We start from the raw sequence: 27,404 nt of genomic DNA, 5'->3' as shown, positions 1-27,404 counted from the left end.
ACCTGCGGCCCCCCCCCCCCCGCCCGAGGTGAACAGGAGGATATGGCGGGGGGTGGGCGAAACCACGACTCAGAAGGGGGGGGGAACAACGCGCATGCGCGGGCGCCGCTCCGCTCAGCCTATGGCTGCCCTGTTGCCCCCCCCCCCCCCCGCGCCTTTCCCTCCGCCCTCCCGGCCCGGCCCGGCGCGCGCCCCCGCCTCGCGCCCGCGCGGGAGCGCGCGCCCGGGCTGCGGCGGCCACGTAGCGCTGCGGCGGCGGCGGCGGCGCGGGGAGCGGAGCGGGGCGGCGCCTGCGCCCGGGGCAGCGGCGGCGGCGGCTCCGCGGGAGGGGAGCGCCCGGCCCGCCCCGCCGCCACCCCCTCCCCGGCCTTCCCCGTCCCCCCCCCTCAATGGCAGCGGCGGGGGCGGCCCCGGGGGTAGCGGCCGCGGTGAGTGCGGGGCCGGCCTCGGGCCTGGCGGCTGGGCCTGAGGGGCCGCGGGAGCGGGGTGGGAACGTGCTGGGGGAGGGGGGCAGTGGACTGGAGGGGGTTAACGGGGCCGGGGGTGCAGGCAGGGAGGGAATTAACGGCGGGGACGGCGGCGGAATTGGCTGAGGGATTAGGGGGTGCGGGGCCGGAGTGGGGGGGGGACGGGAACGGGGGGTGAGAAAGGGGGTAGGGGGCTACGGGGGAGCGGGGTGCGAGCCGGGGCGATGGGGCAACGGGAAAAGGAAGCGGGTTCGATTGGGGGGTGCAGAGCGGGACTGTGGGCAGGGGGTGTAGCCGGGTTGGGGGGGACCAGGCCGGGGCAGGGGGTGCAGCTGGGGAGGAGAGCAAGGATGGGGGGGGGCGGGGAGCAAGGAGGGTGACCCCCCTCCCTCCTCCGGGGGCAGCACCGGAGCGGGGGTCTCGCTGAGCTCAGCCGGTCCGACCCCCCCCGTGCTGGGGTTCTGCTCCCCTGCCCCTTCCCGCACGGGATTCCCGGTGCCCTGCGGGTTGTGCGGGGGGTTGGGGGAGGGGGGACACTCGTGGGACCGCAGTTGTCAGCGGGTGGGTGGAACTTTGCCTTCTCTGGCGCCGGATCTGGGGGTGTGAAAGGAAAAAAATCAGGTGTTTGCTCTCCCTCCTCGCTTTCCTGCCTTCTCGTTGCTCTCTGGGGACGGAGCTTGTGGTGTCGGCATCCCCGGGGTCTGTTTGGGGTTTGAACTGCCCTGCGTGTGCGACTTTGAGCCCCGTGGATGTCCTGGTGCAGGTATTGTTAGGATGGAAAGATAGCCCCGCGATAAGGCCTCTGGTGTGGGCTGTATTGTGTAAGTGTCTTTAATCACAGCGGAGCTGTGGGGCTTGTGTGGCAGCAGTGATTGAAGTCAAAGCCAGAGATGTAGGGGAGACCATAAAGGATGTGAGGAATGTGCGTTTCTATCTGTTCAGGGGGTGACCTGAGCTGTATTGTTCTGGGAAAGGCAACTGGCACAGGCTTTGTTGACAGCAGCGTACGCGTGGTGAATCCGGAGTGACGGCGATAAAGGAGATGGAAGGTGGGAGCGTGGGTTAGCGAGGGATGGTCCCACGCACCTTGATTTGCTACTGATTGACAGAAGCTTGATTGCTCGCGTGCGGGCATCAAGTGCTCTTTCTCATGAGGTATCTGGTGGTTTTGATTAAAAAGCATTTTGTAGGTGGACACCGGTGTGGTTAAAAAAAGGCTATAGGGTCAGAAAACATCACTTTATCAGGATCCAGTATTTTACAGCAACAGATACTTTACATCCTTTTCTATGTTTTCACTGGTGCCTCTTTGAAACCCCTTTCTCTGCCTTTCTGTCTGCATATAAGCTGCATTTATTTCTGCTTTATAGAGATTCATCGAGCCCTTGCAATGCAGTGAGTGCGGGATGGATGAAGAGCCCATCCCTGCCTTGGGCAGCCAGCGCTTGTATTTGGATGTTGATAATATAGTTGAAATACAGAATACACTCACAATGTGATTGCATAGTGGAGGGATAGACATCTTGAAAGCTTTTCCAGAGAGCTTTTGAAAGAGAAGCACAGAATAGTTAAGGCTTTTTATTTTCCTGAGTAAGCAACTGAGTGTAACAGAAGGTCAGAGAGTTAAGGTTTTAGTTATAACTTTTATCTAGTATCTGACGACTCATTGGATAGCTGCTTCAGCATTCTGCAGCGATTGATATCAGTCGTGTTTGGGAAGATAGGATCAGTAAATGTTTCGTGGCTTAGAATTTGTAATATTTGTAAAAAACCCTTTGAAGTGTTTACATGATCCAAAGAGACTTTGGCATTACAGACTGTTGCTTTTTTGTTTTAAAGGACTTAATCAATGATATTATTTCTCCTCTTCTGATACTGATACAGGAACTTTGCTGTTTGCTGGAGAATCAGTTCCTGATCCATTCTGTGTGCACAGAGAGGTGTGAATAGGAGCTAAGTTAGAAAAGCAGTTTGTCAGGTCCTGTTGCAAGTGTGAGATATCGGTATGTTCAGTTTCCATTCGTGTTGCCACAATCACAGAATGTGGATGTTTCGGGCTGAGAGGTGCAGTGTGATCTCAGGATGGGAAGTCTTTATGTGTACAAGAAATCGCTTGTAGATAGAACATCCTTTGCTTGGTGTTGTCCCCCTTTGAGCGCGAGATGTCCAGGTAGGAACAGCTTGGGAAGAGCCCTTTGAGTTGGCATTCGATAGACATCTTCCATAAACAAGATCCCATCTTCTCGCCCTGCGATCGATCACGTGCTGGGATTGGAGCCTGATGGAAAAGCGGTGTCCCAACCGCGTATCTGAGACGGGCACAGGTAGATTTATGGTGATTACAAAACTCCCTGTCATCGGTGACCTATTTCTCAGCGGCATGCTCTGATACGCCTTATCAAAGAATGGATTTCTCTGTAACCCCACTTAAAAGAGACATAATTGGAAGGAAGTACCAATTGAGAAGATTGATGGGTTCTTGAACACCCTGATTCTGTTTATTATTATTATTATTATTATTATTGTTATTATTATTATTATTATTGTGTTGGAGTATTTTATAACCATTCTCTTACCTAGCTGAATTCCTACAGCACAGAACAGCTGATCTCCACGTATTCTGCTGTGAAGCAGTGTTCTTCCTACAAGAGCCAGACCTTGGCTTCTAAAAGGGAGATGAAGTACGTTTCAAAGAACATAGTTCCGAGTTTTAAAACAATATTAGTTTACATTTAGCTAAACATGTACTATTTATCTCTTCAGAACTGTGTGATTCTAAAGTTTGGGGGCTTTCATGCGCCACAGAAAAAAAATGTGGATTTTCATGCGGAGGTCACTTTTTTATCAGGAAGTTAGACGCTTTAAACAGTACTGCAGTCAGTGGGCAGGTACTGTCTGCAGCGGATGTGAGCCTGTGATGTCCTGAGCTTCCTCAAGCTGAGGAAGCATGGTTGAATTATTTCAGACAGTGCTTTCCAGTAAGAGTGTGGTTTCTAACCTGCTCTTTCTGTGGGTCTAAATGCCCAACTTGCAGCTGTTGCCGCTGTGAGTACTGGGCTTACACACTGTAAAAACCATGCCATAACTCCTCTATTGTATCAAAAGTCTGAATAACTCATCTCTGTGAAGATAAAAGAATGTTTTGTCTGGAAGTGATGACGTGCCTGTAAGAACATTCTAATAAATACACTATTCGGCCTTGAGGTTGCAAACTCTGTTTGGACACAAACCATTACGAGTGTGTGAGTAAAACAATAGATCATCTCGGGGCTTTGCAAGGCCCTCATCTTCAGTAGTGTGGAAAGTGAGTAGGCTTTGCTTATAACTCAGTGTAACTCGTCTGGTTCTCATGATAGGCGGAACAGACTTGCCTTTTTAGTTGAAACATTCCTTATAACCTAATCTAGTATCTTGTTCCCAAATTACCTTTGCAAACACTTAGTTCTCCAAGTGACCTTAAATTGTTGATTTCTAGATTGCTCCTCCCTCCTGAGAAACAATTGCATAGGGAGTGAAACCAGCGGTAGCTGTGGTGCCAGCAGCTTAAACTCGTTAACAGCAGCAGCTTGCGTTAGTTCCCTTGGCAGTGCCAGACACCCTTCCCCGAGGAGGTTTCAGGCTGCTTCAGAGAAACACTTTGCTATGCTAAGCAGCCATCAGCCCTTCGTGCTGTGTTGCTCTTGTGTGTAAGTTTTGAAACTTGATTCTTTTGAAATACAGGGGAACAGGGACCTTTCAGCTGGAATTTTGGAGGAGTATCTGCGGTACCGCTGCAAGGACAGTTGAAAATGGACAAGCATCCATTCATCCACAGACTTTCTTTTATGGGAACGTGGTATGCGAAGTTGCAAATATTTGAGTTGGAGCCTCTCTGGCTCGCAGGTGCAGAGAGCTTGCTGGAGTTTTGCTTTTCCGATGGCTGTCCGGTCCCGTGGCAGACAGTAAAAACCTGCTCTGAGCTCCACAGCTGCTTGCAGGCCACGGTGATGGGAGTTAGTGCTTGTGTGATGAAAGGGGAATTATGGAATGTAATGTCTTCATACTGCTGTCTGAAGACAAATCGCGTATGGTGACAACGGTGAATTCTAGTGGTAGCAGGGAGATTGTTTCTAAGGAAAAGCCGGCTTAATGTTAGTGCCCAGCATCCCAACAGGTTGCGAGGCCGGCTGGCTGGCTGTGCTGCTGCAGTGGTTTAGGTCATTTGCTGAACAGGAGTATTGGTGTTTCCCTATTGATGCAGGTAATTTAAAGCAGCATCTCTCTTCTCTGGCGGTTCTCTGGTCCTGTCCTTTCTAACAGACCACGCTGTTTCATGCAGTGATGGGAGCTCTGTCCTCGCTTCCTTCTTTTTTCCAGGCTAGCAAGTTTGAGGTGTTTCTCACACAAATGACGGTTGCCATTCCTCTCTACATTTTATCTGCTTTCTCACTGTAGTGAGTTCTCAGAGTCCTCTGGTCAGTGACGGGCACTGTGCTTGGATTTCTCATGTTCTGTGTGTCACTCAAAAGAGACTTAAGGTGTTGGGATAGGTGTGTGATGTGTTGTGACACCCGTGGGCTTGGCATTCTGGAAACACAAGTTGTGATGTGTAGATGTGTTTTCCACAGGGACAGAAACAGATCCGAATAAATCTCCAGCACGTGTGTCATCTAACAGTAAAAACATTTGCTGAGAATCTCTGGTTTTCTTTACTGTTATGTGCATGGCTTGAATCATTTGTTTCGCACTCGGTAGCTGCAGGACAGAAGCTGTGAGAAGCTGTGTTGGCTGCAGTTTAAAGGCCTGAGGAAAATTACATCCTGAATGTAGGATTGCAGCTTTTTGCCAGGTAGTTTTGTTTTAGCACATCCCTGGTTGCTCTTCTCTTCCACTGATACCTTTCTCTATTCATTCCAGTGCTTCTGTGTGCCTGTTTGATGTCTCTTCACCTTACTCTTTCCTTATTACAGTTTTCTGATGCCTTTTTTAAACTTATTTCCTAAGCCGGTCTGTTTTCTTTTCCTTCCTTTAGATTTTCATGGCTTCTTATCTAACCTGCAGGTTTCTTGATGCCAGATCTTACCTTCTACTTATCTTTGATGAATTACCTGGCCCACTTACAGTGCTATAAAATCATTTGACATCATCTCTCCTGTGCACAACTGGCTTCTATTATCCCACACAGCAAGCACTTTAAAGTCAGACAATGAGATCAAGTTAATTATCCCTGCTGTCAGTGGACACTTCTTCCCTTCCCACAAATAACCCCAAGCTTTTAGAGAACTGAGAGTCTTCCTGAGATGCTCTCTCCTCTCTTGCTTAGGATGTTCAGAAACTATTGTTCCTTTTTGCCAAGAGGGAAAAGCTATGGGTTATTTTTTTTCCCAAATGTTCTCGGTCTTGCCCTGGAACTTGCTGGCTGCTGTGAAGGCAGCATCTCCCTGCTAAAACCTGGAATTCCTGCGCCACGGAGCAGGCACTGAGGTGGTTTTTGTGATAGCTGGCTCCAGCCTTTGCCAAGATGTGGATTTGACTTGAAGCTTGTAACTCTGATCCTGCTGTTCTTAAAGATAAACCAGTGGGTTTAGATTGTAACGTGTTGATGAGGAGAGAGGTCTCGTATCTAGAATATTTGATAATCATTAGGAACTCATTTTTAAATGAAAATGTGAGCTGTGCAGAGGCTGAAGTAATGGGAGAAAAATCCTGTTTGCTACAGGTTCTCTAAAATACACTGTTTCTTTCAACCTCAGTGCTTAAGCGTAATCCTCAGATGTGTTCCCCAAATCTGTTAGTGTGCTGTTTCTCTTACCTTGGTGTTTTGTGGAAGGTGAAAGCCAGATCACACCTGTGGAACAAATTGATTATTTCCAGAAGCAAAACCTTGTCACGGGTGGTAGTGCTCATGGAGTTGCACAGCAAGATGGCTCAGAGAACTGATCCCGCTGAATATTTATCCCAAGGAAAGCCTGTTTTCCAAGCAGAGTGATTTCCCAAGGCATCTCGCCTTGCAACCATAGGAATGCCAGCGTTGGCATATAAATAGGGAAAGGGCTCACTGCCTCCTTGGCAGCCACACAGGCTCAGATCAGATTAAATGAGCAAGTAACTTTGGCCTTAGCTGGTAATTGTCCTCACTCTGCTCAGAAGGAAATTTAAATACAAGGCAAAGATAAGATGTCCACAGCTGCATAATGAATTAAGAGGAAGGACTGGGAATGAAACCCACTGAATCAGTGGGAAGAGTGTTTCTGCGTGGGAACTGCACCTGCAAAGCCTGTGAGGATTGTGCTGCGCAGCTGCCACCGTGCAAGCCCTGCTCTGCTCACGCACAGACTGGCTGAACAGCTTTGTGTCTCCGTGCCTCGCTCCGGTGACTCCAGGGAGCGCTGAAGGTGGTTCCTGCTTGTGAAGGCAGAGTGTGTGCAAACAGGAGTGCTGCTGAAGCATTGTTCCTCGGCCAGCGTTCGTGGATGCTGGTAAATTTGTTTAATGTGCTCTGTTAAATTATGTGAACCTTATAAAAGCAAGACACTCTGTTTTTCTCAAAGTTTGCACTGGGCATTTAAACAAACTGTTGCGTGCACTGTGTCCGAGATCCAGGAGCTCAGAACACGGCAGTAATTGGTCGTGGGAGATAAGGGTACGGAATGGTTGTTCACGGTGTGCGGGAGCGTGGTGACACTGTGCAAGGAGGAACATTGACAACAGCGTGGTTTGCTATTGGCACATTTAGACTTTGTCAACACTGCGTTACCTAAACCTGTGACAATCGTTGTGGGACAGCAGCTCTGGGATTTTGTACCGGCATGAGCGCACCCATAGAATCATAGAATCACCAGGTTGGAAAAGACCCACTGGATCATCGAGTCCAACCATTCCTGTCATCTGCAGATTGACCACAAGGCCAGCCAGGCTCAAGAGCGAGGTCAGAGGAGGCCACAAAGATGACCTGAGGGCTGGAGCACCTCCTGTACGAGGACCCTTTCCAACAGTTCCATATCCTTCTTATGCTGGGGATTCCAGAACTGGACACAGGGCTCGGGGTCTCAAGAGAGCTGGGTAGGAGAGAGTATGATTTCTTGGCAAGTTGGTGCTGTCATTTTAAGCTAAGGTGAACCAACCACCTTTCCTCGAAAGTAACCATCCAGGTGGGAGCTCTACCTGGCAGCTCAGGTCAGTGGGCCATGCATTTACATTTACTTGAGCTCTCAACTGATCTCCATATCAAAAGGCACAGATAAACATCTGGTGCCTCTTTCTCCCCTCCTTCTCTCTGGGAGGAGAAATGAGAACTTTGGGAAACTGAAGTACTTCGGGAAGCAGCAGTACTGCTCTTGATGATGGATTTCCTTTTTGTTTCACACTGGCTTTGTGTGCTGCCTGTGTTGTCAGTGCAGCCGTTTTCAATCGTAGAATAGTCGTGTCTAATTACAAATGCAATCACTGGACCCTCTTAACTTAAATGGAGGTTTTAAAATCTTGATGCAGGTTTGAAATCCCAGTGCAATTTTTACCGGTCTTGAAGATATGTGAGCAGTTCATGTTGAAAGCAAGTTTTTAAAGCTAAAAGGAATCTTGCCACTGAACAAGAAGAAAACTAGGGAATAAGAAGTGTTGTGGAACAGAGTGGGCTGCTGGGTGAGACAATTGCCCTTCAGTGTCAGAGCAGTGGGCAGTTCTGGGCTCCAGCACATACTTTGGTGAGTGTGCAAATGTGAAGTGGCAGATAATCTGTTAATGTGGTCGTATAAAGCTTTTTTGCCTCTTGTATGTGTCTGAGTTATCAAGCAGGTCCAGAAAGTCATAAATGTGAAGGGCTGAGTAGTACCTGCCTGGATTTGTTTTCATCTGCCTTCTGGTTTTGCCTTGAAAGATACAGATGAGAGACAGCGAGAGATTTGAATGCAAGGAGGTTTGTCACAGGTGTTTAAGTTTTCTGTATTTAAGGTAGTAGGATAGACTTAGGTTTTTAATTTGAGCATCTATCATGGGGTGCTAGAACTTGTTTCATGATGGTTTTGCCTTGTAAAAGCAGAATGTTGAGGTTTATGGCCATCCTATCTGAAAGTGGCTCGTAGCCTGGAGAAACCCTTCATCTCGCTGGGTTATAATGCTGCTGCATTCTGAAATGGCAAGCTCTGAAACTATTTTCTGTGGAGATAATGCTTGAAAACATTCCAGATTTGCTGTTCTGGAAATGGCTGGTTTGAAAGCCTTTGTCCCTCACACTGGATTTCTAGATACGGCCAAATAATTCCTCTTAAGAACTGGGGAAAAAACTGAAGTTTTTTTATCGTAGTTTTTTGTTTTAGGGATGTTATAGAAAGCATTTTTCAAGAATTGGAAATGCGGGCTGCTTCGTTTTCCATTAGGCTGTTAAATACTCACAGGCAAAGAGCCAGCTCCGTACAGCAAAAATATGTTGCCTGCTGAGTTAGTGAGATACCTATCATGGAGTGGTTTAGAAATGGTTGGAAAACATATCTGGAAGGTGGGGCGGTCTGGGTGCTGTGTGGCATCGCCGGGCGTTCATCCTCTGCCTGGGCCTTCGCTTTGGGAACCGGACAGGATTTGTTCGCTCCCCAGTCCTTTGTTCCCTGCCTGCAGAGCTTCAGTGGCTGCCAGCACCGTTGGGTGTGCCATGAGCCTTTCGGTTTGCTCACTGGGACCCAGAATAATCCATTTGAGAGAGGTGGCATGGCTTGATTTCACCTAAACACAACCCACAGCGCCACGTAGGTCTGAGCTTCTATACGAGGTGGTGGGAAAAGCTGTTTGCAGTGACTTTTGAGCTTGCAGTGAGGAGAGTGATGGTTTTTCTGTGTTTCACCAAACAGCCCCAGGAGTCATAGAATCATAGAATAACCAGGTTGGAAGAGACCCACCGGATCATCGAGTCCAACCAATCGTGAAGGCTGTTCCCAAGTGTCCTCTTGCCAATTGACGCCGTGTTCCTGAAGTTGGTGAGCTGGATGGAATTCTCTGATGCGACAGACAGGATTGTTCTCTCCCTTTCTTAGTAGCTCTAAGGGTGAACCTGCTGCACATCCCACCCCTTAGGTGGGTGCTGCCCTGTCCCCCCACTGTGGCAGATGAGGAATGGATCCGAATGGATCATTAGGTGCAGTCAGTCCCTTTATTTTGCATTTACATGGGCGAGAGCAGGCTTGAGTACTTCCCCATGGAAATGCAAACGCTGTGAGGATGTGCTGACTGTGGCTCTGTCTGGAGCCAAAACTTAGCACTTAACAACGTATTTCCAGTTTTTTGCATATAAAGCAGTCCAGCTGCACAAGAAAGGAGGGATTGTACCTGGTATAAATAATTCCCTGGGATGAAACTGGTGCCAGATGGGTTTTCCCACTTGCTGGGAATCATCATGCCTGTGCACTCCTCTGTTTTGCACACCTCTTCTTCAAATCCTGCAAGTATACCAAAAGCTTCTGTGTGTGAGCTCAGGAATATTGCTCATGCAATGACCTGTAGGCGAGTGGACCATTTTAGTCAAACACTGTGTATTTCCCCATTGCAGTCTTCAGCAGTTTCTTGGGAACGTGCTGTTCAGAATCCACGATACCCCGGGGTTTCCCACGGTGGAGTTGTAGTGAGAAAGTGTTAATGTTTTGTTATTGTTAGGAAATCACCACGGAACTTAGAGCCAGCTTGTATTCGTCCAATGAAAATGATTTTTTTTCTGATGCATTTTCTTGTATTTCTGTCCTGTCCACCGATTTGAAATGGATTAATGGAGAGCACTGATTAATATTAGCAGAAGCGAAAAATCACACTTGTATTTACCTCTATGTTTACACTCTCCAGAATGATGCATTCCCTTATCAGCCTTTCAAAATGAATACATGTGCCAGTTTATCATGGGTCTAATACTCCTCCTGTATCCAAATAATGTGATTAATAAGTGTGGAAGCCGTTACCCTCAATAGTACTGCTCTTTTGAAAGTGCTGAGCGATGCTGCTGTGCTCTGCATTCACACGGGGTTTAGCTGTACCAGAACTTTCTACCTGACCAGTTAACTTTGACCTGACTTTGGGAATCAGGGAAGCCAGAGCTCCAGTCCAGGTCAGAAATGTGAGTGGTGCTCAGCCTGTACGTGGAGCTGCATCCCATCCATCCCCAGGCGCTGCCTTGTCCTGTTCAGAGTGCGGCTTCTTCAGCAACCGCTTGACTGCTTTGAAATGGATGCATTAACTTAACTAATGTGAATGATTTATTTATGCACGCGGTTGTTTCGCTGCCTGTAAACTCTGTGCAAATCTGATTGCCCCAGGACTTGGTAGAGCTGCTGGATTGGAGCTTCCACCCCCGTGACGCTCAGGATCCAGCTGTAGGTTGTCAATGCCCGTGCAAAACAGCCTTGCCTCTAATTACAACACAGTTATGATCTTTTTCTTAACTTTTTTCCAGTTAGAGAAGACGAGTCTTGTTCCATGGAAAAGGTTATTTCACATTTTAAGGCACTCAAACTTTCTCATTGAACCTGGTTTTGTGTACAGTGACAGGTGTGCCTGCACGCGGAGTGGAAGCCCATTTGTGCCCCACAGTACCTCTTGATTGTATCTGTTAAACTGAAGAGGGAAAGAAAAAGAAGGTTTGGGGGTTGTTTCATGTAAAGTTACAGGTGTTGTGTTGCGAAGGAAGCGTGTGTGTTATTTGTGATGCTGGCGTGAGGCGTTTGGGCACTGTGGGGTTGGCTGTGGCTCCTGTTCTCCCACGTGCTGGGTGCTCTGTGCTTCTGCAGAAATCCCTTTGTCTCTGTGTCCTGCAAACTCTCTCCAGGCTGCAAGCACCGCTCTCTCCACGACGCTGGAAGTGAGATCCAGCACAAGTAGCTTGTAAACAGAAACGTTATCTTCCGTGCCTGTCTTGAAAGGCTGTGTTATAACAGGGGAAGAAAATAATGTATGTCTGATAAATTAATGCATTTGTAATGTTGGACATAGCTGTTGCACCCTTATCTTCCCCGGTATTCCCTGCAGGAAGCAGGAAGCTGCAGGAAAACCCCAGGCTCTCACCCCTCCTCCTCTTTTCCTTACGGTGTGTGCACAGCCTCTGGCTTGTGAACTCAGCCATGGGTATTTGTTTAAAGGAATTTTTCCAGTGCTTATGGCTCTCTGGGAAGAGCACGGGTACCCTCCAGCTGTTAAGTAAGCAATAAATCGATACAGTGCACTTGTCGTGGCACCAGATGGATCACCCTTGTGCCTGCAAGCCCTCTGGACTCACCATCCTCCAGCCAAGTGCACCATCCGTTCTCAGAGCTGGCATTGCTAACTCTCCTATGGGCAGCAGTCAAACTGGTGAGAATCAAACTGAGGCTGGTGTCGCTGTGGCAGGGCCAGCGCTGGTCATGGGGTGCCCTGCGGTGTCTCTGCTCCCTTATTCTGGATGCAGCAGAAGCATCCTAGCGGGAAGGACGACCCGCTTCGTGTCCAGCTGTGGAGTCCAGTGCGCTCGAGGTGGCAGGCAGACAGCCTGAGCCACGCGGGGCCGGAGCTCTCGGGCAGCAGCGATGGCTCTGCAGCCACTTCACTTACTAGAAAGTGGTTTTTTTTCACATCAGTGCCTGCTGCTGGTGGCTGCTCGCCAGAGTTAGATCCTTTGGCCTCAGGACTGGTCACTCCGAGATTGGCCCTCTCTGAGCACAGACTGTGGGCCTGTGGTTTAGTCATTAAACCCAAGTGCATTGCGCTCGGTCCAGGCTGGTTTCGAGGCATCTCTGGAGCCGGCGTTGGGGCAGGTAACCATACTGGCATGCTGCTAGAAATCGTTCTATTTTTGGTACAGTTAACATGAAGAGATGCGGTTTTTCTTCAGAAGCAGCAGAAGCATTGAACGCAGCGCTGCTCCCTCGTGTACGCGCTTCCTCCACCCACACATCACACTGTGCCAGTTGTGCTTTTTTCTAGGTCTGAGCCTTTGACATCCGTAGTCTCACAAACCTTCCCTATGTGATCTCTGATTACCAGGTGTCGCGTGTGCCTCATGTCCAGAGAAGAGCAATGAAGCTGGGGAAGGGGCTGGAGAACAAGAGGAGCGGCTGAGAGAGCTGGGGGTGTTTAGCCTGGAGAAGAGGAGGCTGAGGGGAGGCCTCATTGCTCTCTCCACAACTCCCTGAAAGGAGGTTGTGGAGAGGAGGGAGCTGGGCTCTTCTCCCAAGGGACAGGGGACAGGACGAGAGGGAATGGCCTCAAGCTCCGCCAGGGGAGGTTCAGGCTGAACATTAGGAAAAAATTTTTCACGGCAAGGGTCATTGGGCAGTGGCAGAGGCTGCCCAGGGAGAGGGTTGAGTCCCCTTCCCTGGAGGGGTTTAAGGGACGGGTGGACGAGGTGCTGAGGGACATGGTTTAGTGATTGATGGGAATGGTTGGACTCGATGATCTGGTGGATCTCTTCCAACCTGGTGATTCTATGATTCTGTGTGTCCGTTCTGTGCTCCTAATACAGTTATTCCTCAGTTTCACGTCTACATAGGCTTCTTCAAGAACTGCTTTGAAGCTGGGTGTCCTTTCTACGTCTTAATCGGAACCGGTACCAATGCCATTTGTAGTTCAACTGAGACTCATTCTGTGAGCCCCAGCTGTTTAACAGCTCTGGAAGGTGGATTTGCCTTTTAAAAATAAGGCAAAAATATAAGTACGCAACTATTCCTTTCTTATATTTAGGATTAGAAACTTAAGGGACAAAACCTTATATTAAAATACTTAGCAGTAGTCGAACTGCCCTTCCACAGCCTGTCAGCAGTGTCACAGCGCGCTGCTTGTGCTCGATGTACGAGCAGAGCTTTGAGCCGTCTGACTGTGAAACCACAGCGTTCGAAAGCCACGGTCCCTCGAGGGCGGGTGGTGTTCAAAGTGAAAGCAGGTTGCTGGCTCTGTAGTGAAGTGGTTTGAGACCAAATCGCTTTGATAACTCCAAGCGAGCCCCTTTGTTGTTTATTTGAAGTGGTGCTGTGCTCATAGAGTGGTTATTACAGAACATCCTTCAGCGAGCAGAGGTGAAAGGATGGTGGGAGGTGGAAAGGGAATATTTCAACAGACCGTCTATGGGGTGGAGGTGAGACTTCCTTTTCGTGACAAGTCTTTTGCCTTTTCCGGGTACCCAGCAGCGTGCTGACAGCCATCCCCATTTACTCCTGCGACTCAGGAGGTGCTTAGTGTGCTGAGGGAATAATCAGATATCATTTCCTACCTGACACAGTGATTTTTCTGAGCTTCTGCGTAGTACATTCAATTTTGCCAAAGGGAAAGCGAAGCGGTGGGTTTCCTCGTGTCTGCTGCTTCCTGAGGGTCTTCCTGGTGTAGGGTTAACTTTGGCTAGCAATCGAAACCGATTCATTTCATTATTTACTGGCTTTTTCAGCTGAATAGACTTGTGATCACAAGCCAAGGCTAACAACACGTCTCCACGTATTTCCTGGCTCAGCTGGGGCCTGGCGCTCTCTTCCTGCCTTGCCTCTGGAGCTGGGACCCTGCTGAGGATGGAGCGAGCGTGCAGCAGCAGGCTTGATGTCAGAAAAAAGTTTTTCATGTAAAAGGTCGTTGGGGACTGGCAGAGGCTACCCAGGGAGGGGGTTGAGTCACCTTCCCTGGAGGGGTTTAAGGGACGGGTGGACGAGGTGCTGAGGGACATGGGTTAGTGATTGATGGGAATGGTTGGACTCGATGATCCAATGGGTCTTTTCCAATCTGGTGATTCTGTGAGCAGAGGGGCCATGGTGGCTGCCTGTTCTCCAGGGCACTCGGCTGAGCGTGTTTGGGAATATCAGAGAACTGGTCAAGAACCTGTTTAATTAACTTGAGGTTCTTGGCCAGTCACTTGCCTCAACGTGTTGCTTTACGAAGATTGCAGGGCAGTTGTCTTTATTATTCAAACTACTGGGACCATCGGTAGGTTCAGCTCTGGTCAATTAAATTCACTTCAAGGGGTGAAATTTCTAGTGGAAAACTAAAATAGAAACTATAATCTATATAAATCATGTCACAGGTGTTTGGATGGGCATTGTTGTCGTTTTAGTGTGGGGATTAGTCAAACTCAATGTGATGTGGAAGGGTATTTGTCATAATAATCCGTGTCTTTAATACTGCTTTACGCTGGCTGGGTTTTGTTGGTGCCCCAAGGATAAATAATAATAATAAATAATAATAAATAAAAAATATTAATAAAAATGGTCAAAGGATTCTGCATAATCTGAGTGTTTGATACCTGACTGCTGGACAAGCTCAAGCCTACAGCCTCAAGAACCTTTTCAGACTGGTAGTCAGGGTCTGGTTTCTTCACATTTAGCTGCCTGTTTGCTGTTAGGACCCTTCTCCATCCTCATTCATAGGACATCTCTTCGACTCTGTCCCAAATGCTTCCTTTCCACACCTTCTTCTTGCAGGTTGAGTTCCGAATAAGTCCTGACTTGGTGTGCGCAGCTGAAAATTGCAATACCGTGCTACCAAAATGTAATTGTCCTCTTGAAAAATGGATGCGAGAGGTTGATTACTCGTATTCATTAGGGATCACGTGGGGTTCTTGCAAGAGGAAGTAATAGTGTCCTGGTCAAATTCCAACTTGGAGAGCTGCAAGTGAAATTTAGAAGGGTAAATGTAATATTGTTTGACTCCTGTGCTGAGGAGTGAGCAGCTGGGGGAAGGGAGAACGAACAAAAGAATGAGTGCCTTAAATCAAGAGTCTGTGAGGGATCTCTGGGGTGGAAAGAAGCAGGGGACACAGTGTTCTTAAACTGATTTAATGCTGCAAGTTGAAAATGTCTCCATTGAAATTCTTCATGCATATCTAGGTGACTGGAACGTTGTTTGGTGTAATATGGGCTCTCTCTGGGTAAGGGTGGGCGCCCGTTAGGAGACAGGGAAGGAGCAGAGGTGTGTGTCTCGTGGAGGAGAGGCATGTTGGAGTAGAGCAGGTTCTTGGGGCCGTCCGTGCTCCAGAATCCAAGAGAAACGCAGATTCATGTCTCTGCCTTGCTTTGAGGCAGCTGGCAGCGGCTTTGGCAGGGGAGAACATTCAGTTTAAATAAAGTGTACCTTGATTTCTGTATCTCGGGGTCCAGTACCAGTTCTGTCACCACAAAAGGTGCCCATGTTCATGTCCAGCACTGGTTGTGCTGGGGCCAGCGCTGTAGGGCAGCAAACCCCAGCAGATGCACCCACAGACAGTGCCCCTTGTGCTTTACTTTAGTTGGACAAGCTCAAAACAAAAGAACTTGCTCAAGATTTCTGGAATTGGTTGGGGTTTTTTAATTGACTTTTTCTCTCTTCTCTTTTCTAGATAAAATGTTCAACGGTTCATTGGCAACTTCCTTCCGAAGAATAATCACTGCTGCTCTGCTCTTGCCATAATACCAGAATCCTGTGACCTTCCCATCAGTGCTAAACACCAGCAGGAATCGTGTTCTGTTCGTTCGGTGTAGATGGAACAGGCGCTGGTCTTGAGAGTCAATCCTGATGTAACGCTGCTTACTTGGTGTTGTGGGATTAAAGGTGCTCGATGAATCAGGGCCCCCCAAATGAGTCAAACGGCCAATTCTTGCCAGCAGTTGGTTGAAAACTGTGCCGCGCATGTAGCAGGGATGGCGCAAGAGGACAGTCGCCGTGGTCAAGTGCCACCCGCGTTCTATCATGGTGCCAGCCAGGAACTCGATCTGTCCACCAAAGTGTACAAGAGGGAGTCAGGAAGCCCTTACTCTGTGTTGGTGGACAGCAAAATGAGTAAACCACATCTCCATGACAGAGAGGAGCAGCCATATTTCAGGGAGAACAGATCGGTAGGAGAGGTCCGGGCTGTGAAAGAAGATAGAGAAAACTCTGACGACTCTGAGGAGGAGGAAGATGAAGTGACTTACAAAAGGGAGCAGATTATAGTAGAGGTAAACCTTAACAACCAAACATTAAATGTATCAAAAGGGGAGAAGGGTGTCCCCTCCCAGTCCAAAGAGACTGCTGTTCTTAAGACCAGCAGTGAGGAAGAGGAGGGTGACAGTGGGGAAGAGGCCACTGAAGACAGTAGTGATTATGAGGAAAATGAGAGGCAGAAGAAAAAGGAGAAAAGAGTGGAAAAAGGTAGTGTTGCACAAAGGAGAACGAGGAGAGCTGCATCTGCTGCAGCAGCCACCACTTCCCCGTCACCCAGAACTACACGGGGTCGTAGAAAGAGTGTGGAGCCCCCCAAGCGTAAGAAGAAAGCTGCAAAGGAGCCCAAGGCACCTGTGCAGAAATCAAAGTGTGACGAGAAAGAGACTTTAACCTGTGAGAAGTGCCCCAGGGTGTTTAACACACGCTGGTACCTGGAGAAGCACATGAACGTCACTCACAGGCGCATGCAGATCTGCGACAAATGTGGGAAGAAATTTGTTCTAGAAAGTGAGCTGTCCCTTCACCAGCAAACAGACTGTGAAAAAAACATCCAGGTAGGTTTGCTCACCTGCTTGCCAGATTTCCATCCTTCTGTCGTGCCCCGGATACAGCTAGTGGACACTTCAGAGGGGGAAATCTATTGCGCAGACCAGGTTCTGACCGAGACCTTGTCTCTGCATATCAGCACTTTGGTATCTTCCAAAAGAAGTGAATTGGAGGGGACAGAGTGTACAACTGCGTCTGCTTTAGCAGTTACTCTAGTGTCTAACCCCGAGCGGGGGAGAACGCGAAGCTGCTTTAACCAGTGTCAGCCTCCAGAGTCACTGGCCTGAAAATAAACGCCCTGGCAGTGAAGTCCCTTGACAGGATAAACCTTCCATCGGGTGCTCCCACTAGCTGCAAAGTTCAGAGCGTTTCAGTGTCCTGAAACTCAGTCACGTAGCACATCCAGGTAAGGCTTCAGGAGAATGGAATTGCAGCGCGTTGCTGGTATTGGAATCAGAAATGTGTGAGATACTGGAGAGGCAAGCAGGTGAGAGAGAAGCCAGGGGAGTCAGGGACTGAAGTTGTATGAAAACAGAACTTAAAATCCCGCTGTGGTGATGACACGCAAGTAACTGGCAGTAGTGTTGGTGTATGGGCTCACTGTATGGGCTCAGCGAGTGAATCTGCTCATGAGCCTGCTCTTCCCCAGCGCAAAAAGCTCAGTAAACCTCACTGATAATACCAAGATCTCAGGTCTTTCACACAACTGAAGATCTGGAGCTTTTCTTTTTACACAGCAATGGGAGGCTGTGTTGTAATTGAACCCTTGGAAAGTTAAGTTGTGGAAAGAGTTTCAGGGTTTTTGATTCATCTGTGGTTTGTACTTCGGTCACGGGCATCGCTGCTCTGTGGCTGGGGGCACTGCTGCCTTCTCTGGCAATCTGAATGTCCCTTTTTTGCTGTGTTAAACTGGGGACAGAGATGCCACCTACTTCTGCACTAATCCCACTGCCAGCATGGAGTAGCTCGACTTCCCTTCTTGCGCAGCTGAAGTATTGAGAGTTTGTAAGGCAGCGAGTTATTTTTCCAGTGAGCAGAAAGATGTAGGATTTGGTTGGTTGGTTGCTTAAACACTACAAGGAATTGGAGTTGAATGTAGCAGAGAACATTTACATGTAAATGTAAGGAATTCCCTGTCATCCTAGTGGCTCATTCTCGGCATCAAATCTTTGGTTTTCAACAGGAATTCTTGAATAGTTTGTGTGTGGGGCAGGCTGAAGAAGCATCCTGTAACCCACACACCCTGAGGCTTGTGTTCCTGTGTCCAAGAGTAACAAGAAAAGAAGGGATTGTGTTTTCTATCCGATACCAGGAGAATCAGGTCCAGAAACGTTCCCAGATATTTCTAGTGCTGGAAGCACTGCTGGTTCCCTGCAAGTTCTCAGCATAAGCATATATTCAGCGATTATTTTTGTCTGTCCTGACATGTGGAATGTGTTTCACAGCTGCCTGCTCATTTGTTTTTATTACGCTTGGCAAAAGGAGTGAGGGGATGTGGAAGTTTTACATTAATGTAGGGTTTAATGTGTCAGGAGGGATACGGAGCTTTGTCTAGGGAAAACATAGTTTCATTGTGGAAATGGTAACTGAACCAGTAAACACAGACGTCTCCTCTCTCTATTTTTCATCCGAGTGATGGAATAGATCTGGTTTTCCAGGTAATTTCTGATTTTCATCCTTCCAAAATGAGAACTCTCACAGAATTTCTGTTGTCATCGTAGACTGTGTAGCAGCTCTCAGTGTTAGTGATCCAAATAGTCGATAAAGTGTAGAGTGACTGCTTCAGGGCCTTGATTAACCCTAAATCAAAGGATTTTCAATCATTTCTTAGCATTGCTTTATTCTCCAGGGATTTTTTCTCCCAAGGACTGCAGTTTGTTCCTGACGCACCTCCAAGTAGGTACTTCTGGAGGCAGAGGCTCTCTGTGGAGTCAGCATGGGGAGTTCCAAGCCTGCGGAGATTCCAGCATTGGGGAAGACGTAGAACTTGTCTGTGCAGAGAAGAGACGACTCAGGCTGACAGAAGGCGTGGTGTTTGCTGGTTCTGCAGTGAGCAGCGCGCAGGCCCTCTCGCTCTGAGGGACAGAGGGTATCGTACTGGTGCTGATGGGAGATGTACCAAAAACCCCAAATACCCGGCGACTGACAAGTAACAAGCCACAATTCCTTCCTCTTCACCTCAAAGCTGGAGATGACTGGGTATCTTCACACATGTCTGCTGTCAAAATTCACAGCTCAGATTATTCTGGAATTATCAAAGTTGTATTTTTTTAATCAAGTCTTTAGCAAGAATTGGGAAGGAGATGCACAAATGAAGAGTCGGAACACAAAAGGTGGAGGTGACAACGTGCTTTGCCGCATGAACTGTGCACCAGAGTCTCTGCTTGGTCAAGAGCTGCGGGATGGAAGCTGTGTTGTGTGTAGAGCCGGAAGGATGAGAGCTCTGACCAGTTCAGGGGCCGCTAGATCCAGAGTCTGAGGGGTCACCGTGCTCCTGCAGAAGACAAGGCTGGACATGCAGATGGGTTTAAGGCAACTCGGTGGTGTCGGCCTCCTCCAGCTCTGTCGGCTTCTTCCCACACCAGCAGCATTAGTGCCTGCAAAGCCATCTGCTCTGGTGGCTCCTTGAGGGCCGCATCCAGTTGTGTGTCGTTGTGGTTTGGGGATAAGGGAGCGCGGTGGCTGTGGTGCCTTTCAGGTGGCACCAACATGCAGTGGGTTAACACCCTCTCTAATCCTGCTTGGTCTGACTTTTCTTAGTGTGTTTCATGTGTGAAACAGTAAACGTAAGCTGCAGTACAGTCTGAAACAGTAAACAGCTTTTTGACTTCTTTTGGGCTTCTTTTTCTCATGTGAGAGGAAGGTGCGTGGCTTACTCCACAGACCTGAATCTCTGAATCTTTCTAATTTAAAATTCCTTCTGTTTATCCCATTCATTCAGTGCTTTTCCTGTAATAAGTCATTCAAGAAGCTCTGGTCCCTCCATGAACACATCAAGATTGTCCATGGATACGCAGAAAAGAAATTCTCCTGTGAGATTTGCGAAAAGAAGTTCTACACCATGGCCCACGTGCGGAAACACATGGTTGGTGAGTTATTGATCAGCACTTCAGTTCTTTGAGCTTTTTCCTTAGCAAATGTCCTGGTCTGTAGTGCTGGGCAGCGAGCGAAATATGTATGTGTCTGTTTGTGTATGTTACTTACAAGCTGTTCAGCATAAATCCCCAACATAAGAACATGGATCTGTTGGAATGGGTCCAGAAGAGGCCACAGAGATGATCCAAGGGCTGGAGCACCTCCCATACAAGGACAGGCTGAGAGTGTTGGGGTTGTTCAGCCTGGAGGAGACTCCAGGGAAACCTTAGAGCAGCTTCCAGTACTGAAAGGGGCTTCAGGAAAGCTGGGGAGGGACTTTTTACAAGGGCCTGTAGCGATAGGATGAGGGAGAATGGCTTTAAATTGGAAGGGGGGAGATGTAGACAGGACATTAGGAAGAGATTCTTCCTGATGAGAGTAGGGAGGCCCTGGCCCGGGTTGCCCCGAGCAGTGGTGGCTGCCCCATCCCTGGAGGGGTTCAAGGCCAGGTTGGATGGGGCTTGGAGCCCCTGATCCAGTGCAAGGTGTCCCATGGCAGGGAGTGGAACTGGATGATCTATAAAGGTCCCTTCCAACCCAAACCATTCCACAATTCTATGATAATTGTTTCCCTGCTCAGAGTTGGAGGAAAAGATTGGTTCAGGAACTGTTTGCATTTGAGTGACCCTCCCTGCTGTACGATTGTGTTGCAGCACACACGAAGGACATGCCGTTTACCTGTGAAACCTGTGGAAAATCATTCAAACGCAGCATGTCTCTCAAAGTCCATTCCCTGCAGCACTCTGGAGAGAAGCCTTTCCGATGTGAGGTGAGGCAGCGCTCGATAACATGTTCAGATACAGTGGCACGAGGTGTAAAATCAGAAATGCTTCCAGTAGCGAGTGGGAACTGAGGGGATTGGTAAATGAAGTGCAGTGTGATCAAAATTTAGAGAATATTCTTCTCCGCAAGGAGCAGCAGCTCAGACTGAGTGTTTGGTTTGTTTTCTCTGCTGGCTGTCCTGTTCTTTTCAATGAGTACGCACAACAGCAGGATTTGTATCCTTGTTTTCCCTCAGTGTTTGTAGGAAAGCTCAGAGCAATTTGTGTTAATCCTCCCTGTCCTGCCCAGTAACTGGAAGCAGAGGTGGCAACAGAGAAAATAAATAAATTACCACCTGGTTTTCCACTTGTGGGAAAAACTGTTGTCCTTGCTGCACGCTGTTACCTCCTTGAGGTTTAGGACAATGCTCTGAATTGGCTTTTCTTAAGCCAAGTGTGTGTGAGCTGGGGTCGGGGAGGTCGTCTTATGGATGTGTTTGTGATCATAATTTTATGCCAGTCCTTGGGAAGGAGAGTGTGGGACAGAGTTACCCAGCCGTGCGCCTGGGGCAGATCATCTGATGGAGATGCTCGTGGGTATCGCATGAAGGCAGCCAAGGGGCTGCAGAGCCCATCCTGTTTCCAGGGCAGGTCTGATGGGCTTGGGGATAAGTAAGGGAAGAAATTACCTCACACTGATAAATAATAGCTGGGAAACAGCTGAAAAGCCAACCTGCCGTGGGGAGCTGCTGCTGCTTTTGCTGTGGGAGCAGAGTCCTCTAGTGGCAGCGTGCCGCAGCCCAGCAGAGAGCGCTGGCTGCGCTGCAAAAACTCCACATGACGCCTTACGCGATTTTCTGTTGGCATAACCGTGTCTGTGCCGGCCTTTTGCCAACAGCTGTGTCAGCTGCAGGTTGTGGCTGTTCCACGCTCCTTGCCAAGGCTCTTGCAGCAGCAAAACTTTCAGTACAGACCAAATTCTACTCTCACTGCATCTGTAAAGGGTCTATATGGGCCCTGTCTCAGGTGTTCCGTGCTCCTTCACGTAGTACGTGCTGTCCTGTGACTGCCGTGCTTCCCGGTGTCAGTGCTGGGATGTCAAGGCTGCTGTTTCTCTTGCAGAACTGTGACGAGAGGTTTCAGTACAAGTACCAGCTGCGCTCGCACATGAGCATCCACATCGGGCACAAGCAGTTCATGTGCCAGTGGTGCGGCAAGGACTTCAACATGAAACAGTACTTTGACGAGCACATGAAAACACACACTGGTAAGAACTGATCGGAGAAAAGCACAGGCCAAATGCTGAGTCCTGCACTTGGGGCACAACAACCCTGAGCAGCTACAGACCAGGAGAAGTCTGGCTGGAAACTGCCTGGAGGAGAAGGACCTGGGGGTGTTGGTAGAACATGAGCCAGCAGGGGCTCAGGTGGCCAAGAAAGCCAATGGCATCTTGGCTTGGATCAGGAACAGCGTGGCCAGCAGGTCCAGGGAGGTTCTTCTCCCTCTGGACTCGGCACTGGGGAGACCGCTCCTTGAATCCTGGGGTCAGTTGTGGGCCCCTCACCACAAGAAGGATGTTGAGGCTCTGGAGCGAGTCCAGAGAAGAGCAACAAAGCTGGGGAAGGGGCTGGAGAAGAAGAGGAGCGTCTGAGAGAGCTGGGGGTGTTTAGCCTGGAGAAGAGGAGGCTGAGGGGAGACCTCATTGCTCTCTGCAACTCCCTGAGAGGAGGTTGTGGAGAGGAGGGAGCTGGGCTCTTCTCCCAAGTGACAGGGGACAGGACGAGAGGGAATGGCCTCAAGCTCCACCAGGGGAGGTTCAGGCTGGACATTAGGAAAAAATATTTCACGGGAAGTGTCATTGGTCCCTGGCAGAGGCTGCCCAGGGAGGGGGTTGAGTCACCTTCCCTGGAGGGGTTTAAGGGATGAGTGCCTGAGGCTCTGAGGGACATGGTTTAGTGATTGATGGGAATGGTTGGACTCGATGATCCGGTGGGTCTTTTCCAACCTGGTGATTCTATGATTCTGTACTTCCAGCTGCATTCCCTTCCTTGGAATTTGGGATCAAAGCTGTTATCCAACCTAGAAAATCAGACAAGAAAAATTAGTGCATTAATTTATGGTTAAATCTGTCTGTAGTCCTGTGAGTCACTGTGGGGAAAATGAGAAGTTAGGCTTACATCTTGAAGGAACCCCTTGCTGAGCCCTATCTATGAAAGATTGTTACGGATCAAAATCCAAAGGTGAGAGACGATTTCACACAGACCGAGGACTTTGTGGAGCAGCTGCCTGTTTGCTGAAGGCAGCAGTCAGTAGCTCTCTTAGGATGCTGTTTATTTGTGCCAGTGTGCTCAAGTGAGCGGTCACAGATGTCCTGTGCCTGACTGATTGCCCTATCTGTGCTCGGCAGGAGAGAAGCCCTTTATCTGTGAAATCTGCGGGAAGAGCTTCACCAGCCGCCCAAACATGAAGAGGCATCGCAGAACTCACACAGGGGAGAAGCCCTACCCGTGCGACGTGTGTGGCCAGCGATTTCGCTTCTCCAACATGCTCAAGGCACACAAGGAGAAGTGCTTCCGCGTTACCAGCCCCGTCAACGTGTCAACTGCTGTCCAGATCCCACTCTCCACCACTTCTCCTGCCACCACGGTCCCTGCTGTAGTGAACGCGCCCACCGCCCCGACTCCCCCCATCAACCTGAACCCCGTCAGCGCTCTTCCTCCGCGCCCCATTCCCCACCCCTACTCACACCTTCACCTACATCCTCATCCTCACCATCCGCATCACCTCCTGGTCCCCCCGGTTCCACATTTACCCCCTCCTCCGGCTCTGTTTAAGAGCGAGCCTTTAAATCACAGAGGCCAGAGCGAGGACAACTTCCTGCGGCACCTGGCAGAAAAGAACAGTTCGGCACAGCACCACTAACGTCTTTGCTTCCTGCCAGCTGCTTTCCCATGTTCTCCACGTGGAAACGTGCCCTCCTGGAAGCACGAAGGGGTCGTTGGTGAGGATCCTTGTCTCAAGCCCCAGCAAACGGTCTTGATTTTTCCCTCGAAGCGGTTAACAAACAAGGAAATCCCGTTCGGGATTGGCAGGGCTCCTTCGAACCTGGGAACCAGCGGGACTCGAACCCAATTCGCTTGCGTTTTACTGGTGACTTTTATAAATTTCCGATACTGAGACTTGTGGAGTTTTATAATTTCATATCAGCTGATGAGATATGCTTGCTTTTATATCCCAGCCTTCTCCTCAAAGAGGAGACAGGCCTGGTTTCCTTTGTACTAATCGGAAAGGCTGTGAGATTAATACAGAGCATTAATTGTACCACTGTGTATCGTAATGGATTCTGTTTGGCTTTTGGGCCCGGCTCAGAGGGAGCCAGCCGCGTACCACGGTGTGTCTGAGCATTATAAAGACAGACAGAAGATGTTTCGTTTGTGTAGCTCTCCTAACACACTCTTTATTTTACTACAGAAATTATTTTAGAGGTTTTTGTATAGACCTATTTAGTCTGTTTCTAAACTGAAATGTATTTCAATACGCGGTGTAATTTTTTCAGTGTAGCTGGACCTATGTTGTATAATAGAAAAATTTTTATAATCATCCAAATGTGATTCTTAAAAGATGCGTAAGCTTCTAGAGTTAAAGTTATTCTTACAACCACACAATTTAAAGGTGCTTCAGAGAAGAGAGGAACCCGAGAGGTCTCTGGAATGGTCGCCTCGGAAGAGATGTTGATTTTGGAACTTATTTATTTTAGTAGGGATTTTGTGGTTTTTTTGTTTCTTAACTTTACGTTTCCCTTAAGCTTTTTGGACAAGGACGTTGGGATAGTGTGTTCCTGCTCCGTGGGTTTTCCTTGTTTCGGCTGGAGTGAGGTACGAGAGGGGTCAGAAGGGGAGCCCCTTCCGTAGAGGGAGCCGCCAGCGCGGGAGTAGAGAGCGAGCAGGGAATGGGATCTGGAGGCAGCCCCGCATCTTTCCTTGTGTGGGAAAGCCGGTTTCAGTGATTTCATGTCATGATTTGGGGCTGGGGGCCCATCACGTGCTGCTTCAAATTGCTTTGGGGAATTCCTAGAGTCGCCAGGAGAGAGGGAATTAAGTGGGATCATAAATGTGGTATTTCTGACCGGTGGATTGTAAGGATGAGGAGAGAAGTTGGAGCGAGACAATGCTGATAGCGCTGTGTGCACCGTGGGAGGCTCCGTCCCAGAAGAATAATGCGTGTGAAATTATGGGATGGTGTCTGGGGGTCGTAGTCGTACTCTGGACAAATCGAAGTTTTACAGTTGCAGGGTAGGGAACGCAGAATCGTAGGCACGGCCGTGTCAAGCGAGGGGAACGACAAGTGAGCGCAGGGCTGGAGGGCTGGAATGCCAAACGTGTCTGTTTTTAACCAGTGAGGGGCTGTTATCTTTTCAGGTTTCTATTTCTCTCCAACTAGAGCTAAACACAGCAGCATTATGCAATCTAGGAAACGATTGGCACCTTCAGTGAAGACAGAGGCCTGAGGCAGCACACTGTAAGTCCTCTTTTCTTTAAAATTCCTACTTTTCTGTGCTGCTTTTTAAATTCAGTCTCACCAGACCACATCCAGAGGTCCTTACGGGCAGGTGTCGGACTGACCGTTCCGCTTGGTAATGACCTGGGCGTTGGGATCGATCTTTCTCCAAGACAGCAGAAATGGTTGGAATTCTTCCTAGCGTTCCTCCTTCCCGGTTAATGGTGTTTTGAACTGCCGTGTCCTCTGTCTGTGGAGAATTAGCTCCTCGGTTGATGTTTTTCACCGTTTTCTACCACCTCATCATTAATGTTGTTTTCCATAACAAGCATAGGAAACTTTAGGAAGCAGAATGGGTAATTTTGGCCCAACAAAAACCCCCTTTCAGCATTTCTGAAAAATAAAGCAATGTTTTTTTAAACGTTTTCTCTATATTTATACACTCTCTTACCTTCCAGAAGAGAAAGCCAGTTGTGCAGGTGAATTACGCTCACGGTTCTGACTGTTGTACTGACTGTGGCTGGTCCGCCCCGAGGTTCTATGCATTCCACATCACGTTTGCAACCTACATATCTGTTGTGCCACTCTTTTATGGTCAGGCCTGTTATTAAATGATTTTTAAATGCTATGAAATTCTTGGTAAATCAATTGTATTCCAATTTTGCAAAGTGATTTTCTTCTCAATAAATTTACAGTATTAGGCTGCTATTCCGAATCCTAAAATCTGGGACAGTTTTTTTCTATTATTTAGTTCCTAGCAATGATAGAGCTGGTATTTTGAGACTTCCAAACTTCCTTTCTGTCGAAGATTAAGCTGTCTAACCCGCTTAACATCCTGTCACAGTGTGACACGGTGTCAACTGATCCTCCTCCATATCTGGGACAAACCCATCAGAAGCTGGCGTACAGGGCTGGAGGTGTTTGTGTGGTCTCATAAACAACAGGTTTCAGCAAGAAAATGAGAATGGGCATTACAAGAGGCAGGAAATTCAAGGTTGAGATTTGCTGTGGCTTCTTGCTTCTGCTGTTCACGTCTTCGGAGCTTGCGCCACTCTGGGTTCCAGTGTGTTTACTGCTTCCTGCTTCTTTTGACACACTCAGTGTGATGTTTTGTGTCAGCTTTACTGTGCTGTGTTGGTTCCACGCTTGGTTTGTGCTGCTAAAACGCTGCCTTCAAGAAAATCAAAGACAAATTGAACCAACTCTGAGTTTGGGCTGAATGTCTCTGGGCAGGGGGGCTGAATGCTCTTCTTCAAAAATATCCTACAGGCTGAGGTGAAGTTGTGCTCGATTTTTAACGTTGCGTTTTAAGAGGGGGAAATGGAACAGACCTTGCACCCAGTAGAGACCAGCATTTCACAACAAGCAGTTTGAAGGGCTGAGTCTCTTCTGGAGTTTACACTGCTCCTACCGCCAGTGCCTTGTCCTCATTGCAGCCACGAGCTGTGTCAGCTCGTTTGTTTGGTGTTTATCTTGGACTGACTCACCTTTCGGGGTAAAGGTGTGGTGATGGTTTGTGTTGTATTGTTACGCCTGCTGGGATTGACTCTCCTGTTTACGCTGCTCAGGGACTTCCTAGATGGCCTGACTTGTCCTCCTGTCCCCCACCTGTGTTCCCAACCCAATCTTAAATTGTGGAATTCCCAAAGAGCCCTTAAAGCTGAATTTAGGCTTTTATCAGTGGAAACTTAGTTTGTATCTCAACAGTGCAGCCCGCCTGGATGGTTTGTCTTCACCCTGTGGTGTGTTTCGGGCACGTAACAACTAATTTCAGTTTCTTGCAGAGCTCAGGGCAGGCAGTTTGAAGGCTGGTGCTTCCCTTTGCTAGGCTTAGCGTGGTTTAGCCAAGTGGCAGACCGAGTTCACTGCTGAGCTGAAGAGATCACTATTTTTGCATTGCAGTGACCAGTGGTGTGACCATCAGCAGGGTCAGGTACTGGTTTTTAAGGGTTTGAGAGCTGTTTCTCTCCTGCAGGGCTGTATTGACCCTTTGGTTTCATCATTACTGGTAATATATGTGGGTGCTGTGCCTCTGAGAACACAATAAAACCATACACAACGTGCAGCCAGGCTCTCACCAACACCGATAACACCAAACTCTTCACTCTTGGGGCTTGAGCTCGGGGTTGTAAAGTCTTTA

General features: G+C 48.6%; 2 protein-coding genes across 2 annotated transcripts; both read left to right on the top strand.

Annotated features, from left to right (window-relative positions):
* Positions 1 to 94: 94 nt before the first annotated feature.
* On the top strand, positions 95 to 15,828 carry LOC138731003 (atherin-like). Its single transcript, XM_069876693.1, has 2 exons — positions 95 to 428; positions 15,742 to 15,828. Exons 1-2 carry the CDS (start codon positions 95 to 97, stop codon positions 15,810 to 15,812), a joined length of 405 nt encoding a protein of 134 aa, XP_069732794.1. The 3' UTR covers positions 15,813 to 15,828.
* ZNF652 (zinc finger protein 652) lies at positions 15,771 to 25,964 on the top strand. Its single transcript, XM_069877193.1, has 5 exons — positions 15,771 to 16,879; positions 19,813 to 19,960; positions 20,660 to 20,775; positions 21,890 to 22,034; positions 23,175 to 25,964. The coding sequence occupies exons 1-5, from the start codon at positions 15,980 to 15,982 to the stop codon at positions 23,687 to 23,689; spliced, it is 1,824 nt and encodes a 607-aa protein (XP_069733294.1). The 5' UTR covers positions 15,771 to 15,979; the 3' UTR covers positions 23,690 to 25,964.
* The last annotated feature ends 1,440 nt before the right edge of the window (positions 25,965 to 27,404 follow it).

Source organism: Phaenicophaeus curvirostris, chromosome 26 (genome assembly GCF_032191515.1).
Source record: "Phaenicophaeus curvirostris isolate KB17595 chromosome 26, BPBGC_Pcur_1.0, whole genome shotgun sequence".
Lineage (NCBI taxonomy): Eukaryota > Metazoa > Chordata > Aves > Cuculiformes > Cuculidae > Phaenicophaeus > Phaenicophaeus curvirostris.
Note: the sequence above shows the minus strand (reverse complement) of the source record. Positions and strands in the feature narration are given on the sequence as shown.